This window comes from Sminthopsis crassicaudata, chromosome 3 (genome assembly GCF_048593235.1).
Source record: "Sminthopsis crassicaudata isolate SCR6 chromosome 3, ASM4859323v1, whole genome shotgun sequence".
In the NCBI taxonomy this organism is placed as follows: domain Eukaryota; kingdom Metazoa; phylum Chordata; class Mammalia; order Dasyuromorphia; family Dasyuridae; genus Sminthopsis; species Sminthopsis crassicaudata.
In genome coordinates, this window is record NC_133619.1 from 336432319 (window position 1) to 336451627 (window position 19309).

At 35.3% G+C, this 19309-nt stretch overlaps 2 protein-coding genes across 2 annotated transcripts in view; one reads left to right on the forward strand and one right to left on the reverse strand.

The window, feature by feature from the left end:
* The window catches only part of RNF168 (ring finger protein 168), a 29943-nt gene extending 20439 nt beyond the window's left edge, over positions 1–9504 (reverse strand). The window contains exons 1-2 of the mRNA XM_074301525.1: positions 9214–9504; positions 8156–8501 (exon numbers count right to left, since the gene is read on the reverse strand). Coding sequence (XP_074157626.1) covers positions 8156–8465 — 310 coding nt within the window. The 5' untranslated portion in view covers positions 8466–8501; positions 9214–9504. The remainder of the gene's footprint in view (positions 1–8155; positions 8502–9213) is intronic.
* Positions 1–19309, forward strand: part of LOC141561646 (uncharacterized) — a 612565-nt gene that overhangs the window by 183887 nt on the left and 409369 nt on the right. The gene's annotated exons all lie outside the window — the stretch shown is intronic.

A 19309-nucleotide genomic window follows, 5' to 3' on the forward strand; every position in this document is an offset into this window, starting at 1 on the left:
ACCAATTCTGATGGACATGGCTCTTTTCAACAATGAAATGATTCAAACCAGTCCCAACTGTTCAGTGATAAAGAGAGCCATCTATACTCAGAGAGAGGACTGTGGGAACCGAATGTGGATCACAACATAGTATTTTCACTCTTTTTGTTGTTGGTTTGCTTGCATTTTATTCTCTTTCTCTCTCCTGGTTTGATTTTATTTTTCTTGTGCAGCATGATAATTGTTATGTATTGGATTTAACATATATTTCTACCATGCTTAACATGTATTGGACTACTTGCAATCTAAGAGAGGACATCAGAGAAGGGGTGAAGAAATTGGAACACAAGATTTTGCAAGGGCTAATGTTGAAGAATTGTCCATGCATATTTTGAAAAATAAAAAGCTTTCAAACAAAAAATTTTAAAAAAGGAAGAAAGAAAGAAAAAAACACAATAACACTAAGGACCTGAGCTGCTATAAAGAAACTAAAAATGAGTAAGCAAAAGAGAAAAATCCCAATCATAGATAGCCATAGTAGGATGGAGAAGATCAAGGTTTACATTCAGAGCTGAAAAAGCCACTTCTTTTTTAATGAGAAATATCAAAAGATTCCCAGCACAAAAAGAGTTCTTATAAGAACTCAAAAAGAACTTTAAAAATCAAATAAGAGGAATTGGGGAAAAATTAAAAACGAGCAATCCAAGAAAATCAAGTCAATGAAGTTGAAATCAAGAATCAAAAACTTAAGAAAAGAATTCACTGAAAAGTAGAATTGGGCAAGAGGAAGCTAATGATATTATAAGACATCAAGAACTTAAAATAAAATCAAAACAGTGAAAAAATAGAAGAGAAAGTAAAACATTAGGAAAACACTGAGGAGAAATAATGTAGGAATAGAAGGACTACCTGAAAAATAATGATTTAAAAGAGTCTTGATATAATATTACAGAAAATTATCAAAGAAAACTCTCCTAAAGTTGTAAAACAAGAAAAGCAGAAATAGAAAAAAGTCCACCAATCACCCCAATAAAGAGATTCCAAAAGTAAAACTTATAGGAATATTATAAACCAAGTTTCAAAAAGCTTCAGATTAAGGAGATAATATTGGAAGCAACAAGAAAAAGCAATTTAAATATCATGGAGCTACAATAAGGTTTACATAAGACCTAACAACTTCTACATTGAAGGATAATAGGTCTTGGAAGATCTGGGGTTACAACCAAGGTTGACTTAGTTGGGAAGGCACAATCCTGAATGGGGGGAAAGAAAGGCCAGTTAGCAAAGTGGAAGATTTCCAGATATTTAAGAGAAACAACAAAACAGCTAACATCCAGGAGAAATATAAAGTAAAGTAAATATTAAAGAATAATTATAAAGGATTCAATAAGGTCAAATTGTTTGCTTTTTATATGTGAAAATATTAGCAATATTCCTATGGTTGTCATCATTATTTGGGAAGCTTGAAAGACTTGGGTTGAGCTCAGTATGATAGTTTTATTTTTTTAGAATTACCCTAAGGCAAAAATGAGTAATCGCTTCACACAAATGAGGCATAAAAGGAAAAACTGATATAGAAGAAACTAACAGGGGAGGGTAGGTAGTACTAGAACTTACTCTCATTAGGAATGGATTAATGAAGGAATAAATTATCTATCTAGAAGAGTATAAATGTCTTCTAAATTAAAACATAAGAAGGCAAGGGGATAGAGTTGAGGGAAAAAGAATAAGAGAGGGACTTTTAGTGGCAAGTAGGTTAAGGAATAAGAGAGCAAGGTAGTGGGGTAGAAGTTGTTTGTCCTTTGTTCCCCAAAAGGACCATAACAACTGGGAAGTGATGCCAATGAAGAGAAGACCCCAAACTGAAAATCCTTGAAGGAGAACACCTTCAACACAGCCTCAATTATGGATCCTGCCCTGAGGGACAAACAGTTTCCATCCTAGTTATCTGGGTGGGGTCAGCTCAGTCTTGAAACTCACAGAATTGAATTAAAATTCCAGCTCAAGCTGAAACCCAAGGAGGAGCCAACTTGGGACCCCACTCATGAGCCCCCTTCAGCTTGCAGCCAAAGCTCCTAATACAAAAAGAGCCAAACTAAAACCCTTTCTTTGCAGAGGTTCCAAACATGCCATGCTATGCCAAGGAGCCTCTATCCACTGGAATACTCTTTCCAGTGCTATCTTCTGTTTATCCTGATGTATTTCCTAACCAGACTTTGTCTCTCTGTCAGGATTTCTAACCTTACTTCCAATTCCCTTAATAAACCTCTTTTATCAATCTAGGTTTTCGGGTCTGTAAATTCTTTTACAGAGAACCTCCGTGTTGCCAGAGGGGAGTCCCCAAAACTCCCTACCCTTGCGCCAAATCCTTAGGGGTTGCAGGGGAGCCAAACATCATTGGTTCCCTGAACCCCGAACCTGCCACTTAGCCCTTATTTATCATTTAACTCTCTGACCACCAGAAACCCTAATTTCATTTTGGTTCCCTCAATCTAAACCTCACCATCATGACATGCAAATCAATTGGATTTAAGTAAGGATCATCTTAAGCAAGATCACCTGATTCACTTTCCCCTCCAGAGTGGTGGGTCCACTGCTCAAGTAGAGATCAGGATGATTGGAGATGACTTTGGATGCAGTGGGAGACTTGGACTTTTTAAGCTTAAGTCAGTCTGAGTAGAAGTAAAAGTAAAGTAGAAGAATGAGGGAAGACAGGGTAAATACAGTGAGAAGGATAGTGAGGAAAAACAAGAAAGATGAAAATACATAAATAATTGTACCTTAGAATGTGAATGCGATAAATTTACTCAAAAGGGAAATGGATAGATTAAAAATCTGAATTGTATGGAATTACTTTTAGAAGAACTGCACATGTTTAATCTAAATTGGATTGTTTGCTATGTAGGGGAAGAGGGAGGGAGAAAAATTTGGAACACAAGGTTTTGTAAAGATGACTGCTGAAAACTATCTGCATATATTTGGTAAAATAAAATACTATTAAAAATGACAACTGTACAAATAAAGAGCAGGAAGGAACTATATGAACATAAGAACAAAATAATTTTTAATACAAATAAATAGATCTAAATAACTAAACTAATATTTATTGTTCTTGCATAAGCAAGAAAAATTTTAAATTGGCAATTTTACTTAACTAATCAATATATTCAATGTTATCCACAAACACTCCAGCAGTCTTTGGCCAACAAAAGACCCCTGACTAAGCCCCCCAAAGTCTTTGTTTGGACCTAGATTGACACAGAAGGAATGTATATAGCAATTGTATTTTGGCCAGAAACCCTCAGGAGCTTTCCCTCCCAGACTGATTTTTTTTTTTTTTTTTTTTAGATCGATAGGATAGAAGAGGAATACTAGAGAACAAAGGTCATTTTCTTTGACTCAATACTTTCTTAACTACCCTTAATCACAAAATAGGCCTTATTTTACTCAAACTGAGACCAATTAAAGAGATCTTAACTTAAAAAGCAAAGATTTCCCACAACACCGAGGGCTATTTCCAGTCTAGATCTGTATCTGGCCACTGGACCTAGATGGCTCTGGAGGTGAAAATGAGGCAGGTGCCCTTGCCCTACCCTTCCTCATTTAAATTCAATTCACTTGTATGTGATGCCATCACCTCTCTAATGTCATTGGTCATTTTGAGAACAAAGGACAAACAAAAATTAAATTAGTAAAGAAAATGATTTTACTGAATTAGAAAAATATTAATAAAGTTCATTTAGAAGAGCAAAACATCAAAATCTTCAAAGAAATCAGGAAAAAAGTTGTAAAGGAAGTAGATTCAGCAGTATTAGACTTTAAACTATATAATAAGGGAGAGCACTGTTGGGTTGTAAAAAGGTTAACTTCAATTATTTCAAATTAAAAATGTATTGTATAAACAAAACTTATATAGCCAAGAATAGAAGAAATACAGAAAATTTAAAATTAAACTTTTCAAGACAAAGTCTCAAATATGATATAATGAGGTTGAAACATTACTGTGGTTTAGGAAATGAGCCGATTTAGAAAGATTTGGACCTATGAAGGAAGAGGTTATCCATCTTCAGAGAAATAGATGACAGAATGAAATCAGCACAGTACAGACATATGTGTGTACATATATGTCATATCTATGTATGAATCTTTTCATGCTTAACTATAGTCTTCTGAAAGGGCAGGGGAAGGAAAAGTAAAAAGGGCAAAGCAGATAACAAAAGAAAAACAAAGAAGCAAAAAAAAAAAAAAAAGCTGGCAACTTTGATAACAATGTTATACAGATTTTCTTGAAATGTTAATGCATTATACTGAATCCTTTCTTATGTTTTACTGTGCACAGTATTTTCCCAACCCTCTTCTCATTTTGTATTTATTAAAAAAAAATTTTTTTTAAAGTAAGGTAAAAGAATAGGCAAAAAAAAAAATCATCATAAAAAGCTATTATGGTGACAAAGATATCTAGAAGAAAAAGTATCTCTCCCTAGCCACTACTTTCTCATATGTATTGTATCCCTACATTAGAAAGTAAAGATCTTGAATGAAGAAATGAAAAAGCATATATCAGGGGATTTTTGTATAACAAGTACTGTTATACAGAAACAGGGATGCTTAATTTTTCTGTTTGTATTGCTACTAAATGTTGGCAATACAAACAGAAAAATTAAACATCCCTGTTTCTCAAGGAGCTCAAACTTTAAGTTGGGGAAATACAACTGTGGGCCTAGTAGCAAAGCTTAAAGAATCTTAATTTGTATTACTTCAGAGTTTCTTAACCTGGGGTCTGTAAACTTGTTTTTTAAAAATATTTTTATAATTGCATTTCAAAATGACTAATTTCCTTTGCAATCCTATATATTTCAATTTATGCATTTCAAAATATTATTCAGAGAAATAATCAATAGATTTTAATTACCATTATTGCCAATGTAGTCTATATGATTAAAAAAAAAAATTAAGAATCCCTGCATGTAGGTTAGATTAGGCTTCTTAAACCTTTTCCACTTCAGAACCCTTTTTGTCCAAGTTTTGAGGTAACCTTACCTATCCAGGCATGTAAAACATTTATTGATAATAAATCATAAAGAAATTTATTTTAAAACAATTTTTGTGGCTTCAGCTATGTTTGTGGTGTCACTTCTGAAAGAATTCAGGCATAGACAGTCTCCAACACAAGCAAAGAAATTTTAATGAGATTCACCCGCTTAGCAGGTGGGTCAAGCTCCCTGAAATTGTGATTAGCCCAGCAAAGCAAAACAAAGATTTTTATAGAGTAAAATGTGCTGATTACATCACAAGATATGTAAATTCTGAGGTTATGGGAGTTTGTCAATATAAGAAGGTCCTAGAACCTTGGTGGAACTTCACTTATGGTTACCCAGAATGCATTTAGAGAAGAAGGGGGCAGGGTATTTATGGTAATGATATGGTAACTAGCAACTCAGGACTGAAGAAATGTAATCAAAACAATGCTAAGGTTCTAAGTCATGCCTATCAGAATATTAATGTACTATTGGTGGAACTATAATGGTCCAACCATACTAGATAACAATTTGGAATGATACCCAAAAAGTCACTAAACTGTGTACAATACTTTGATCCAGCAATAATACTATCAGGTTTATACACCAAAAAAATTAAAGGGAAAAACTCGTATGTGCAAAAATATTTATAGTAGTTATTTTTGTTGTAGGAAAGAAATGGAAACAAAATAGATGTCTTTCATTCAGGAAATGGCTGAATAAATCCTGATATCTGTATTTAATGGAATATCATGTCCTAAAAAAATAAGTAAAGAGAACAAAACCTGGAGAATTTCTACAGTAATACCACCATTATAAAAAGAGTAGTGACCAGATACAACTTGAGAATATACAATGATAAGGCAAGCTACTCAACTCCTAGAAAGACAAGCAATAGATTCAGTATGAGAGACATTTTGGATATGACCAATTTTTGAATGAGTTTTTTCCTGACTATGTTCACTTGCTTCAAAGGTTTGGATTCTTTTTTGTTGTTTTTTTGGGGGGTGGGTTGGGGAGTAGCTTAGGAATAACGCTGCCCACCCATTCCATCACTAAGAGACTTAGAAGCACTTAGAAAGAGAGAAGGAAAAAGATAACATTTGAAATTCACTACCCTTGTTTATTAAGTTTCTTATACTTTGGTGTTAAGTGCAGGGTAAAAAAAGTTTTTTTAAATGATGGATTTCTCCATTGATATTTATCTTACCAACTCAAATTTATTATTTCCAATGGTAACCGTACCTTTTGATCTAGGAATGTTTCAGATTTCCCTTCAATTCTTTACCACAAACTCAAAGCCTGCAGAGAGTAGGTACTTAATATAAGTTGAATTTAAAGACTAGTATAGGGGAGTGGGGAGTAGGGAAGGAGAAAAAAATTTGTAAGTAAGGTTTTGTAAGGGTCAAAGTTGAAAACTACGCATGTATTTTGAAAATAAAAAGCTTTCTATTTGGTGCCCCTGACACACTCAAAAATGAATGAATAGGCAAATAAATACTGAACACTTCAATCAACATGGAAAAATATATCATTCAAACCAGTTCCAATGGTCTTGTGATGGAGAGAAGCATTTGTACCTGGACAGAAGCATGTGGGGATTGTGTAGATCACAATGTAGAATTTTCACTTTTTGTTATTATTTGCTTTAATTTTGTTTTCTCTCATTTTTTTTCCCTTTTTGATCTGATTTTTCTTATGTAGCATGAAAATTCTGGAAATATGTATAGAAGAACTGCACATGTTCAATATATATTGGATTACCTGCTTTCTAGTAAGAATGGGAAAAATAAACTTGGGGCACAAGGTTTTGCAAGAGTAAATGTTGAAAACTATGCATAAGTTTTGAAAAAAAAAAGCTTTATGTGAAAAAAGAATCTAAAGGCAAAATGATTAGAATTGTGAGTCTTCAGAACAAATCTTTTTTTTTTTTTTTAAACTGGCTCAAACTCTTAAGATAAGCCTTTCTTAATTTCCTTAATTACAAGTCTCTCCTTTTTCAACTTTACAGTGTTTACCCCACAGTAAAAAGTAATTGAGTAGATTTTCCATTTTCTCTATGCTATCCATTAGCACAGCACCTCATATCCAGTAGTTACTTAAAAACTTACTTATTAAATGGCATAGTTTACTGACACTGGCATAGACAATACAAGCAATGAAAGAGCAATGTGGATTGTAATCATTATGGAAGGATTGATACACAGAATTATCTTGGATGTGGAATGGACTAAGCACAGTGCCTACTATGTGCTAGGTACCGAGTGGTAAACACTTTACTACCATATCTGGCACATGCCAGGCTCTTCTTGGATTGTAATGCAAAGTAAAGACAGGAAGCAAGTATTGAATAGGTCAATACAAGTGTTAAAAAACTTGGAATTCATTGGTCCATACTTCTTTAACACTGCTCACTTTAATTTTGGGAAGAGTTTCGGTTTTATGTGGGGCAGCAAGGTGTATTGAAAGAATGTTGGGTTTGTTGACAGAAAGACAATTTTCTAAAGTCAAATCTGGGCTCAAACATTTATTAGCTGTGAGACCCTGGGTAAGTCACTTAATCCTACTTCTTCCCTAAGGTTCCACATCTGTCAAATGGGCCGGCAAAGGAAATAGCAAACCACTCCAGTATCTTTGAGAAAACCCCAAACGAGGTCATAGACACTACAGAACAACAACAGACAGAAGGTATTACCAGAGAAGTATGAAAACGACAAAATGACAACAAAAAAGGCTTTTTTCTGACAGGGTTGGAAACAGCTTAGTGATGGTTAAAGAATGAGTGAAGACAAATACAACTGAAAATAAAAGGAAGATGAAGGTAAATACACCAAGGAATTTCTATACTGTTTGTATAAGCTATGTTTTTATCTATTAACATTTGAATGGAAGACTAGGGAGGATACCTGCAATATTTTATCATCCCCATTTTTCACTCCACAAAAATTAACTGATGGCAGTGAAAAATACAAACACCAATAAGAACAAGGCTGACTTTACCTGGCTCTGCTTGATAAATAAAAATCCAAACTTCAAGGGAAAAAAAAAAACAACAACTAAAAAACTCTACACCAATACTAGTTTTGGAGAAAAAAGATAGCAGGGATTGCCTTTAAAAGAGAACTGTTTTCCAAAGAAAGAACTTAATCTTTACTCACCATCCTCATCCTCATCATCCAGGCTCTGTCCAGTAGTTCTATGCTTGCACTTTTCTGGATAATTTTTTTGGATTTTATTCCATAGTTCCATGTTGATAAGGGTATTTTCACGGGCATGTTGCCTGGCCCAGGAAGAGACTCTCCGACGACAGAAAGGACAGCACAGATTAGCCTTTTCCACAGTCAACTGGAAACACGAATTACAAAGAGTGTGGCCACAGGGCAGGGTTACCGGTTCTATTAGAATATCCGTGCATATTTGGCACAAGCAATCAGATAAAGAAAGCTCCGAATCAGGAGAGGAAGCCATTTTAATCAATGAATGCCGTTAATTCAGCACCAACACCTAAAAGAGAATATTTAAACACCTTAAAGCAGGGAAAGCACGTACCATATTAAGAAAACGGTTCGATGTGTGCCCAGCCTAGGGTTTGCCCTTTTCGAGCAGGGGGGAACGAAAGAGAAAACAAACGCTTAATTAAAAAAAAAAATTTTGAATTCCAAATTCTCTACCTCTTTAAACCCACCCACGCACGGGGGAAGGCGATCTGTAAGTAAAAGCATTTAAAAGAAAAACATTTAAATTTGAAATTAAGCGTTTCTAGCATAGCCAGGGGCTGATGTGCAGCCCATACAAATAGCCAAGCTCTGATTTCCTGCTCCCTTTTAATAATGTTCCTTAAAGCAGGTCCTTAGACTCTTACAAAGATCTAATATAATATAGAATATTATCTCATTTTCTCCTCCAGCCTAAGCACTGGTTCTTATCCTCGATTGGGAGAATTCTTCTAAGAGCTGAGAAAATTGGGTTCATTAAACATTTTTCAGCTGCGTTGGTTTTTTTAACATTACTCGACAATGAATGAAAAGCCAGTCGGGGGAGGCAGCAATCACCAAGGGCTAAGGAGCTAGAGGTGGGGGCAGGGAGCTGCGTCCGGATCAGAACCGACCCAGTTCTGGGAGGCAGCAAGAGGGAAGGGTGCAGAATGCTCCCCGCCAGGTCCCCGGGGCGAGGTGACCCCTGCCCCCGGGTTCGGGTTCGGAGCCTGAAGACTCACAAAGCGGGAGGGCCCCTCTGCGGCCCGGGCAGGGCGGCTCCTACTCTTTCCTCAGCCTCGACGCTCCGAGCCGCGGCTACGTCCGTCTTTCCTCCGCTGAAGCGCCGGCGGTAGCAGCAGGTCCCCAACTCTCGAGGCAGCGCTCGAGGCGACACCCTAGCTCAACGGCGGGCCTCCAGCCGCCACTGCCGCTGCAGCAGCCGCCGCAGCCGCCACCACAACACCGCCGCAGAGGCCGCCCCACGCGCCCCTCCCACATCCCCCAGCGCGCCTTTTCTCCCCCTCTTCCCCACCCCGGAATACGCAGGCGCAGACGTAAGATGATGTGACGTCATATCCGGCGGACAGAGCATTCTACAGCATTCCCGATGGAAGGAGCATAGTGGGGTGGGGCTACAGTTCTGACCCCTAGGATTCTGCAGTTTTGGCTCTTCGGCTAGCCAATCAGAGGACGCCTTGGCAGGATGCTGGGGTGGGAGGCAGCTGTGCGCTTGAGACATTCCCGCCTTAAACGTCATTGTCTTTCCCCTCGAGCAATTTTATGTTCATTTTCACTTCTGCATTGAGCTAGTGCAGATTCCTTCGTGGAAGGTTTTAGTGAATGTTAAAATGAAATTGTAAAATTTTCAAATTCACTTCCCATCTACATTATATCTTTCGGAATCTCCTCAAGGGGTTTATTAAGTATTTGCTAATTAAATATTTATTAAAAGTTATGACTGGGCACTTAAGTGGTGACATGAATAGGGTACCAACCCTGGAATCCGGAAGACCCGAGTTCAAATCCCACTTCAAGCATTAACAGTTGTGTGGCCCTGGGCAAGTCACTTCATCCTGTCTGCCTCAGTTTCCTCATCTGTAAAATGAGCTAGAGAAAGAAATGGCAAACCACTCCAGTATCTGTAATAGGAAATCCCCAAATGAGGTAATGAAGGGTTAAACAACCTAGCAAGGGAAAGTTACTAGATATTTATTTTATGACACTACTAGCTGTTGAGCACATTAAATTTTGACTTAGATTTGTACTTAGGAAATTGATAAACTGGCATCATTTATTGTTCTGTAATTTAGACTTAACCTTCATCTTTATTTTTGCATGTTTGTAAGTACATTAGATTGTTAGCTCATTGAAAACAGGCACTGTTTTGCCATTTTTGTATTCCTTTTGCTTAACACAGTACCTAATAATAGGCCATTCTAATAAGTGTTTTTTGAATGAATGACAGAGAAAAGATTAATAATGCAGATCAGTCTGAAAAGTAGATACTGTCTTCTATTTTGGGATAAGCAGCTTGTTAAGTTATGAGCACATTACTACTTATAGGTGTACATGCTGTAAGGTTTTTAAACATTTTTTTGATCTTTCGGTTTTGGTAAGTATAGTGCCTTTTATTTGATGAGTGCTTAACCATTAAAAAAAAAATACCCAAGTAATCAGTTACTCAGAATTTGACAGTGGCAACATTTATTGGTGAGTATGAAATTAAAATTTCCAGTAAAAGCTGCCATGGATATAATGGTACTAGATAGCATAGAATTTAGGCATAATAAGGTACCATTGGCTTGGAGTCAAGAAGAGCTAGTACCTTATGTCAGTTTCTCCATCTGTAAAATGGGGATGATAATAATAGCGCCTACCTCAGAAGGTTGTTGTGAGTACCAAATGAGATAACATAAATAAAGCTTTTGGCAAATCTCAAAACACTGCGTAAATGTTAGTTGCAATTACTAAATTGTAAATAGGAAAAACTTGTGTCTGAGGATGTTCAAAAGAGTCACAAATTTCTTCCATTATACCATCCCCAAGTCAAGTCAACAAGCATTTATTAACAGACTATTAGGTAAGTGACAGACTCAAACCTTTTGATGAGTCAGGGAGATATCTGTCCCTATGAAATGGGTAGATGAGAACAATATGTTCCAATGGCCATGAAGGTGGCTAAAACAGGAGCCATACATCACTTTAGAGCACAAGCAGGTAGGGAAGATGCAAAAGTCATCTACCACATCCCAGGCCAATCATCCTGACTTTACTGCTTTTTAATGATTGTAGAAGGAAGAATGAGGCTGTGTATCTCTATCTCACCTGAATCCAATTCGCTAGGAAATAAATATATCCCTTTGTTCTGTCATTATTTCTCTTCAAAAAAATAAAGGACGCACATAACAGTGTGTTTGGTGCTAGAAGGATTATTCTTTCACTCAGATCAAAGGTTATCGTCTACCAATACTTAATCGAATCAAAGACATTCCTCCCTTCCCTGCTTAATTCAGTTTTGTTATTTTCAGTTCCAAATTCTCTCCCTCCACTGATCTTCTCTCATCCATTAAGAAGGTAAGAAATACAAAACCCTATACAAATATATATATAAGCTTGGGAGGGAAATTACTCAATAATTATGTCAAAAATTGCAAAAGGCTGAAACTCTGAGTTGATACACTGAGGTTGGACAATTGAGCACTTAAGACTAATTACCGATTGGACAATATTAGCATATGCTTGGAAAATGGCCCTTTCCACTATTCTATGCTGGTTCAATCTTTTGGTGTATACAAAGAATTGTGGGAAGGAGGATTGTGGGAAGGAGGAAGGAAGAGGAAAAGAAAGGTCGAAGAGATCCTATGTCCATTCCCTTCACTTCTACCCATAAAGACCAAGAACAAAGACTTTTGCTTATCCTGACTCTGGCTAATTCAACGATATCCAAGATGCTAACTCGGTCTTCATATAAAATAGAAAGAGAAGAAATCTATCATTTGAATCTATCAGTTATCTATCTGAAGCTAAATAATATGTTTCATCATGAATCCTTTGGAATTGTGATTAGTAGATTGCATATATCACAATTACTAAAACTTTGATTTTGAGTTGATTTTTTTTACAGTATTACTGTTTCTGTGTAGATTTTTTTCTGATTTTGCTTACTTCACTTTGCATCAATTCATATAATACTTCCCAGGTTTTAAAAGGGGAAAGAGCTATATGTACAAAAATATTTACAGAAGCTCTTTTAGTGGTGACAAAGAACTGGAAATTGAAGAGAATCCCATCAATTGAGAAATGCCTGAACAAGTTGTGGCATATGATTGTGATGGAATAATATTGTGCTATAAGAAATGATGCTCTCAGACTTACATGAACTAATGCAAAGTGAAGTGAACATAACCAGAAGTGTACATAATAGCAACAACATTTATTTTTAATAGTATTTTTCCCCAATTAAAGGTCAAGACAATTTTTAGCATTCATTTTTAAAATTAAAAAAGAAATTATTTTTCCAATTATATGTAAAGATAGTTTTTAACATTCCATTTTTATAAAATTTTGAGTTCCATTTCCAGATTTTTCTCCCTTCTTCCCTCTTCCTGAAATGGTAAGCCATTTGATATGCTACAGATATGAAATTATGTGAAACATTTCCATATTAGTCACAATTATGAAAAAAAATACAAGAAATGAAAAAAAATAGTAAAAATGCTTTGATCTATATTCAGACTCCATCACTTTTTTTATCAGATGTAGATAGCATTTTCCCTCATGAGTCCTTTGTACTTATCTTGGATCATTGTGCTGCTGAGAAGAGATAAGTCATAAATATTTGATCACACAATGTGGCTGATATTATGTGTAGTATTTTCCTGGTTCTCATTTCACTTTGTATCAGTTTGTATAAGTCTTTTCAGGTTTTCCTGAAATTTTCCTGCTCATCATTTCTCATTGTACAATCATATTCCATTACATTCATGTACCACAATTTGTTCAGCCATTCTCCAATTGAGCCTTCTCCTCAATTTCCATTTTTTTGTCACCATACACACAAAAGCTGCTATAAATATATTTGTAAATGTAGATTTTTTTCCCCTTTTATTAATGATCTCTTTGGAATACAGATCTTGTAGTGGTATTTCTGAGTTAAAGTTCATGAACAGTTTGCACTTTGGGCATAGTTCCAAATAGCTCTCCAGAATGGTTGGATCAATTCACAATTCTGCCATTAGTGCATTAGTATCCCAATTTCCCATGTCCTCTCCAACATTTATTATTTTCCTTTTTTGTCACATTAGATAGTTTGGTAGGTGTGACATAGTTCCTCAGATTTGTTTTAATTTCCTTTAATCTAAAGTGATTTGGAGCACTTCTTCATATCATTGTAGATAGCTTTGATTTGTCCATCTGAAAACTGTTTATATGTCCTTTGACTTTTTATCAATTGGGCAATGCATTATATTTTTATAAATTTGACTCAGTTCTCTCTATATATTAATGAGACCTTTGTCAGAGACCCTTGCTGTAGAAATTATTTCCCATCACAAGATATTATTTTCACCTTTTTTTTGTTGTTGTTGTTGCTTGCTTTTTCTTGTGCAGAATAATAAATGTAGAAATAGGTTTAGAAGAATTGCTCATATTTAACCGATATTGGATTACTTGCTGAATAGGGGAGGGAGGGAGAAAAATTTGGAGCACAAGGTTTTGCAAGGGTAAATGTTGAAAACTATCTTTTCATGTATTTTAAAAAATAAAAAATGATTATTATAAAAAAAGTTTCCCAACTTTCTGCTTTCCTTCTAGTCTTTGTTGCATTGGTTTTATTTGTATAAATTTAATTTATTTATTTTTTAAATTTAATATAATCAAAATTATCTATGTTATGTTTTGTAATTCTTGTTTGGTCTTGAATTCTTCCCTTTATCATTGATCAGACAGGTAACCTATTTTCTGATAGGTTCTTCTTCTCCTGATTTATTTATGGTGTCACCCTTTTTGTCCAAATCCTGTACCTATTTCGACCTTTTCTTGGTATATGGTGTGAGATGTTGCTTTATAATTAGTTTGTTTCTTGTTGTTTTCCAGTTTTCCTGGCAGTTTTTGTCAAAAGGTGAGTTCTTATCCCAAAGATTGGGGTCTTGGGGTTTATCAAACACTAGGTTATTATGGTCATTTATTACTGTATCTTGTGTACCTAATCTATTCTACTGACCCACCACTCTACTTCTTAGCCATTACTGGATAGTTTTAATGATGACTACTTTATAATATAATTTGAGATCTAGTATTGTTAGGCTACCTTATTTTTTCCCCCAATAATTCTCATGATATTCTTGACTTTTTATTCTTCCAGATGAATTTTGTTATTTTTCTAGCTCTATCAAATACTTTTTTGATAGTTTGATATGACTTTGAATAAGCAAATTAGTTTAATCAGAATTACCATTTTTATTATTTTGGCTTAGCCTATCTATGAGAAATTTATTATTTTTCCAACTGCTTAGAACTAACTTTGTGTGAAAAGTGTTTTGTAATTTTAGTCATATAGTTCCTGGGTTTATTTTGACAGGTAGACTCCTAAATATTTTATATTGTTTACAGTTATTTTATGAAGGTTTATATTACATCTAACAACTTTGTTAAAGTTGTTAATTATTTCAAGTGCTTTTTAGTTGATTCTCTAGGGTTATGAGTATACTATCATATATCTGCAAAGAATGCTAAATATATTTTCTCATGACCTATTCTAATTACTGTGATTTCTTTTTCTTACTGCTACAGCTTACATTTCTAACACTATATTGAATAGTATTGGTTAGTAACAGCAATCTTGTATGATGGTCATTTGCGGATGAGTTAGTTATTCTCAGCAAAACAATGACCCAAGACAGTTCTGAAGGATTTATGATTTTAAAAATGCTGTTCATCTTCAAAGAAATAATTAATGGAGTCTAAATACATATTGAAGCACACTTTTAAACTTTTTTTTTTGTCTGTGTTTTTTTTCATAACATGAGTAATATGGAAATATGTTTTACATGATTACACATTATAACCTATATAAAATTACTTGCCTTCTCAAATGATGGGGGGAGGGGAAGGAAGAGAAGTAGAATATTTGGAACTTACAATTTTAAAAAATGTCTTTACATATAATTGAGGGAAAAATATCAAATGAAAAAAAAAACCTTCAGCAAAGAATTCCCAGTTTTTTTTCTGAAACTATCCAATTTACTGTTTCTTTTTTTCCTCTTTCATTCCCCTCCCTTTGCCTCTCATCTCCCCCAAGCAGGCTACTATTAAGCACAGGTATATTTATAGATAGTTGGATAGATAGATAGATAAATAGATAGACAGACAGACAGACAGAGTTTTGGGAGAGTGTTTCCCTCTTCCATCTGGGTCCAATAAAAAAAATCATAGGTTGGGGGCAGCTAGATGGTGCAGTGGATAGAGCACCAACCCTGAATTCAGGAGTACCCGAGTTCAAATCTGGTCTCAGACACTTAACACTTCCTAGCTGTGTGACCCTGGGCAAGTCACTTAACCCTAGCCTGGGGAGGGGGGAATTATAAGTAAAAGAGGAGATTCTTTGTCTCAGTACTACCTTGGCTTAATCATTGAATTAAGTTCAGGTTGAGACAAAGTCCTGAAAATCTACAAGTTCATTGAATGGTCATTTTTTTTTTTCCATTTAATATTATAGTTAGTTTTGCTGAATATGATACTTTTGGCTAGGTCTTTTGATTGCTGACATACACACACACACACACACACACACACACACACACACACACACATAGACATATATAAAATTCCAGGACCTGCAATTTTTTATTGTGGCTGCTGCTAAATCTTGTATAATTATAACTCCAGCATATTTGAATTTTGGTTGTTTGTTTGCTTGTGTCTTGTAGTGTTTTCTCCTTGATCTGGGGGTTTCAAAATTCAGCAATAATATTAATAATATTCCTGTATTTTTTTCTTGCAGGAGCTCTTTGAGGTGGAGGATTTTTTCTATTTCTACTTTCCTTTCATGTTCCATCACAATTTTTTAAATTTTTAATTTTTAAATTTTTATTATATATATATATATATATATTTTTTTTTTTTTTTTTTTTTTGCTGAGGCAATTGGGGTTAAGTGACTTCCCCAGGGTTACACAGTTAGGAAACATTAAATGTCTGAGGCCAGATTTGAACTCAGGTCCTCCTGACTTCAGGACTAGTGCTCTATCCATTGTGCCATCTAGCTGACTCCATAATTTTCTTTGATTATTTCTTGCATTATTGTGTCAAGGTTCTTTTTTTTGGTCAAAACTTTCAGGTAGTCCAATTATTCTTATATTTTTTCTTGATTTGTTCTCTAGATCTGTTGTTTTTCTTATAAGATCTTTCACATTCTGTTCAATTTTTTCATTCTTTATATTTAGTTTCATGATTTCTTGGTCTTGTGTAGCTTCACTGGCCTTGTCCAAATCTTATTTTCAAAGAACTCTTCTTTTTCAAGATTCTGTATCCTTTCCTAGTTGGTTGACTTCTTATCATAATCTTCTTGTTTTTCTTGGATGGTTATTTATTTTTGTATTTTTGGTTTTTCCTCACTGTTTATTTGATTTATTTGAAGTCTTTTTTGAGTTTTTCTAAAAAGTATTTTTGGAAAAGTAGCCATTTAACATTAACTATTATTTGGGGTAGAAGAGGTCTTTTTTACCTCATTCTCCTTCTTTGAAGATGAAACCTGGTCATCCCTATTCCTGTAGTAAGTTTCTGTGATTGGGTTCTTTTTTCTTTGCTTGCTGTTTCTGCAGAGCTAGCCTAGTTCATAATGGTTAAACCTGTTTTCTCACTTTGTCCCTGAAAGACCCCTGTTCTACCGAAGTCTTACTTGTTTTACACTGGCCTATGTTCACTCTGAGGTCCAATTTTGTTTGGTTTGTGGAGGAAATCTGCAGAGTTTGGAATTTTCTAACTACTCTACCATCTTCCCAGAATTATCCTTGTTCACTATTTCTTATAGCACAATAGTATTCCATCACATTCATGTACCATAATTTATTCAGATGTTCCCCAATTCCAATTCTTTGGCCCTACAAAAAGTTGCTATAAACGTTTTTATACCCTTGGGTCCTTTTCTTCTTTGATATCTTTGGAGTATAGTCTTGGAATTGGTGCTCCTGGGAGAGTTGCTTTTTGGGTATAGTTTCAAATTGTCTTCCAATTCACAGCTCCACCAACAGTGTTAATATACATGCTTTCCCACAGCCCCTCTAGAATATGTCATTTTCCTATGTTGTCATCTTACCTAATAAAATGGGTGTGAGGTGGTAACTGACAGTTGTTCTAATTTGTGATTTAGAGTATTTCCCCCCCCAAGGCCATTGATAGCTTGGATTTCTTTCTCTGAAAATAGCCTATTCATATCTTTTGACCCTTTGTCAATTGGGGAATGACTTATTCTTGTAAATTTGTCTTGATAACCCTTTGTAACCTAGAAATGAGGCTTTTATCAGGAAAAAAACAAAATAAAACAAAACTTGCTGCAAAGGTTTTTTTTTTTTTAATCAGTTTCTTGCTTCTCTTGTAATTTTTGCTTTAATTTGTTGCAATTTTCCATTTTTTGTGCAAAAATGTTTTAATTTTAGGTAATCAAAATTATCTTTTTTACCTACTGTGAATCCATCTCTCGAACTCTTCCCCCTCTCTATAGATCTGACAAGTAATTTCTTCCTTGCTACATGCCTATGATGGCATCCATTATATCTGAATTATGAATCCATTTTGAGTTTGTCTTAGAATATAGTATGAGATGTTGTTCTGTGTCTCGTTTCTGTCAGATTACTTTTCTGTTTCCCAGCAGCTTTTGTAAGTATGTGCAATTCTTTTAAACATATTAACATATTTGTCATGCTGCACAAGAGAAATCAAATCAAAAGAAGAAAAACATAAGAAAAAAACAATCAACAACAAGGTGAAAATACTATGCTTTGATACACATTCAGCCTCCATAATTTTCTCTCTCTCTGGCTGTGTAATGGGCCTGGAACTGATCCCCCTGTGCGGAAGGGAGCCGCCCTAATGTCAGTCATCTCCAGGATATGGTTCCTGGTTGACTAATAGAGCTATGTGTCAGTAGATGCGTGGAACTATGAGTTGCCTGGCCATATAAGGAGAAAAACGGCTAGGCATTGCTAAAGGAGCTGGCCCCGCCCACAAAGGGAGGAATCGGGGAGGGTCCAAGAAGATTCTGTATAAAAGTAGGGAACAGCAACGGCTCGGGGAGACATTTTGGGGAGCAGACAATAAAGAACAGCTCTGCTACATGTTGGCTCTCTGTTTGCTTATTCCCCGCTCCTGTCTCCGGAGCGGGGCCGGAGCGGGGCCGGAGACGTCCGAAGGCTGGTGGAAGCTAGAAGCTCTCGGTAAGAAACTTTCAGTTTCCAGTGAGACTGCAACAAGTGGTGTGGCAAAACCCCCAACATGGCTGTTAATGGCACTTTCCATCACAAGTCTATTAGAACTGCCTTAAATTATCTCTTTGTCAAGAAGAGCCAAGTCCCTTACAGTTGATCATTACATAATCTTGTTATTACTGTATACAGTGTTCTGCTCAATTCATTAACATCAATTCATATAAGTCTTTCTGGGCTTTTCTGAAATTAGCCTGCTTATCATTTCTTATAGAACAAAGAATTCATTTTTCTCTAAAAGTTTAAAAAAATTAGCCTGTAATTCTATCTTGTCCTTTTTTTCCCTGTACGAGTTTGCTTATGATTTGTTCAATTTCTTTCTCTAAAATTGGGTTATTAAAACATGCTATTTCTGGTTCTATTAATCTGGGCAATTTATATTTGTAAAAATTAATGTATTACTATATAATTGGGCAAAGTAGTTTCTGATAGTTGTTTTTATTTCTTCTTCATGTGAATTCTTTTACACCTTTGTTAATAATATATTTTTTTCTTTTTTAAAAATCAAATTTAAAAAATGGCTCATCTATTTTATATTACTTTCCAGTAAGCCAGCTTCTAATTTTATTAGTTCAGTGGTTGTTTTATGTTGTTTTGATTTCCAGTTTTGTTAATCTAAACTTTAATTTTTAAGATTTTGATGGGGGTTGAAGTCCCATTAAGATTTCCTTTCTGATTTCCCAACCCCCATGGCTGACCTTTGATTCACAAATCCTGGTCAAAAATCATCCTTTTGAATATCTGGGCCCAGCCCCTACCAGATCTGAGCTGGCTTCGGTTTTTCAGCCCCCACTATCTGCTCAGGTTTCCCCAACCCCCCACAACCACTTTCTTCCTTATCTGAAAAGCCCGCTAAG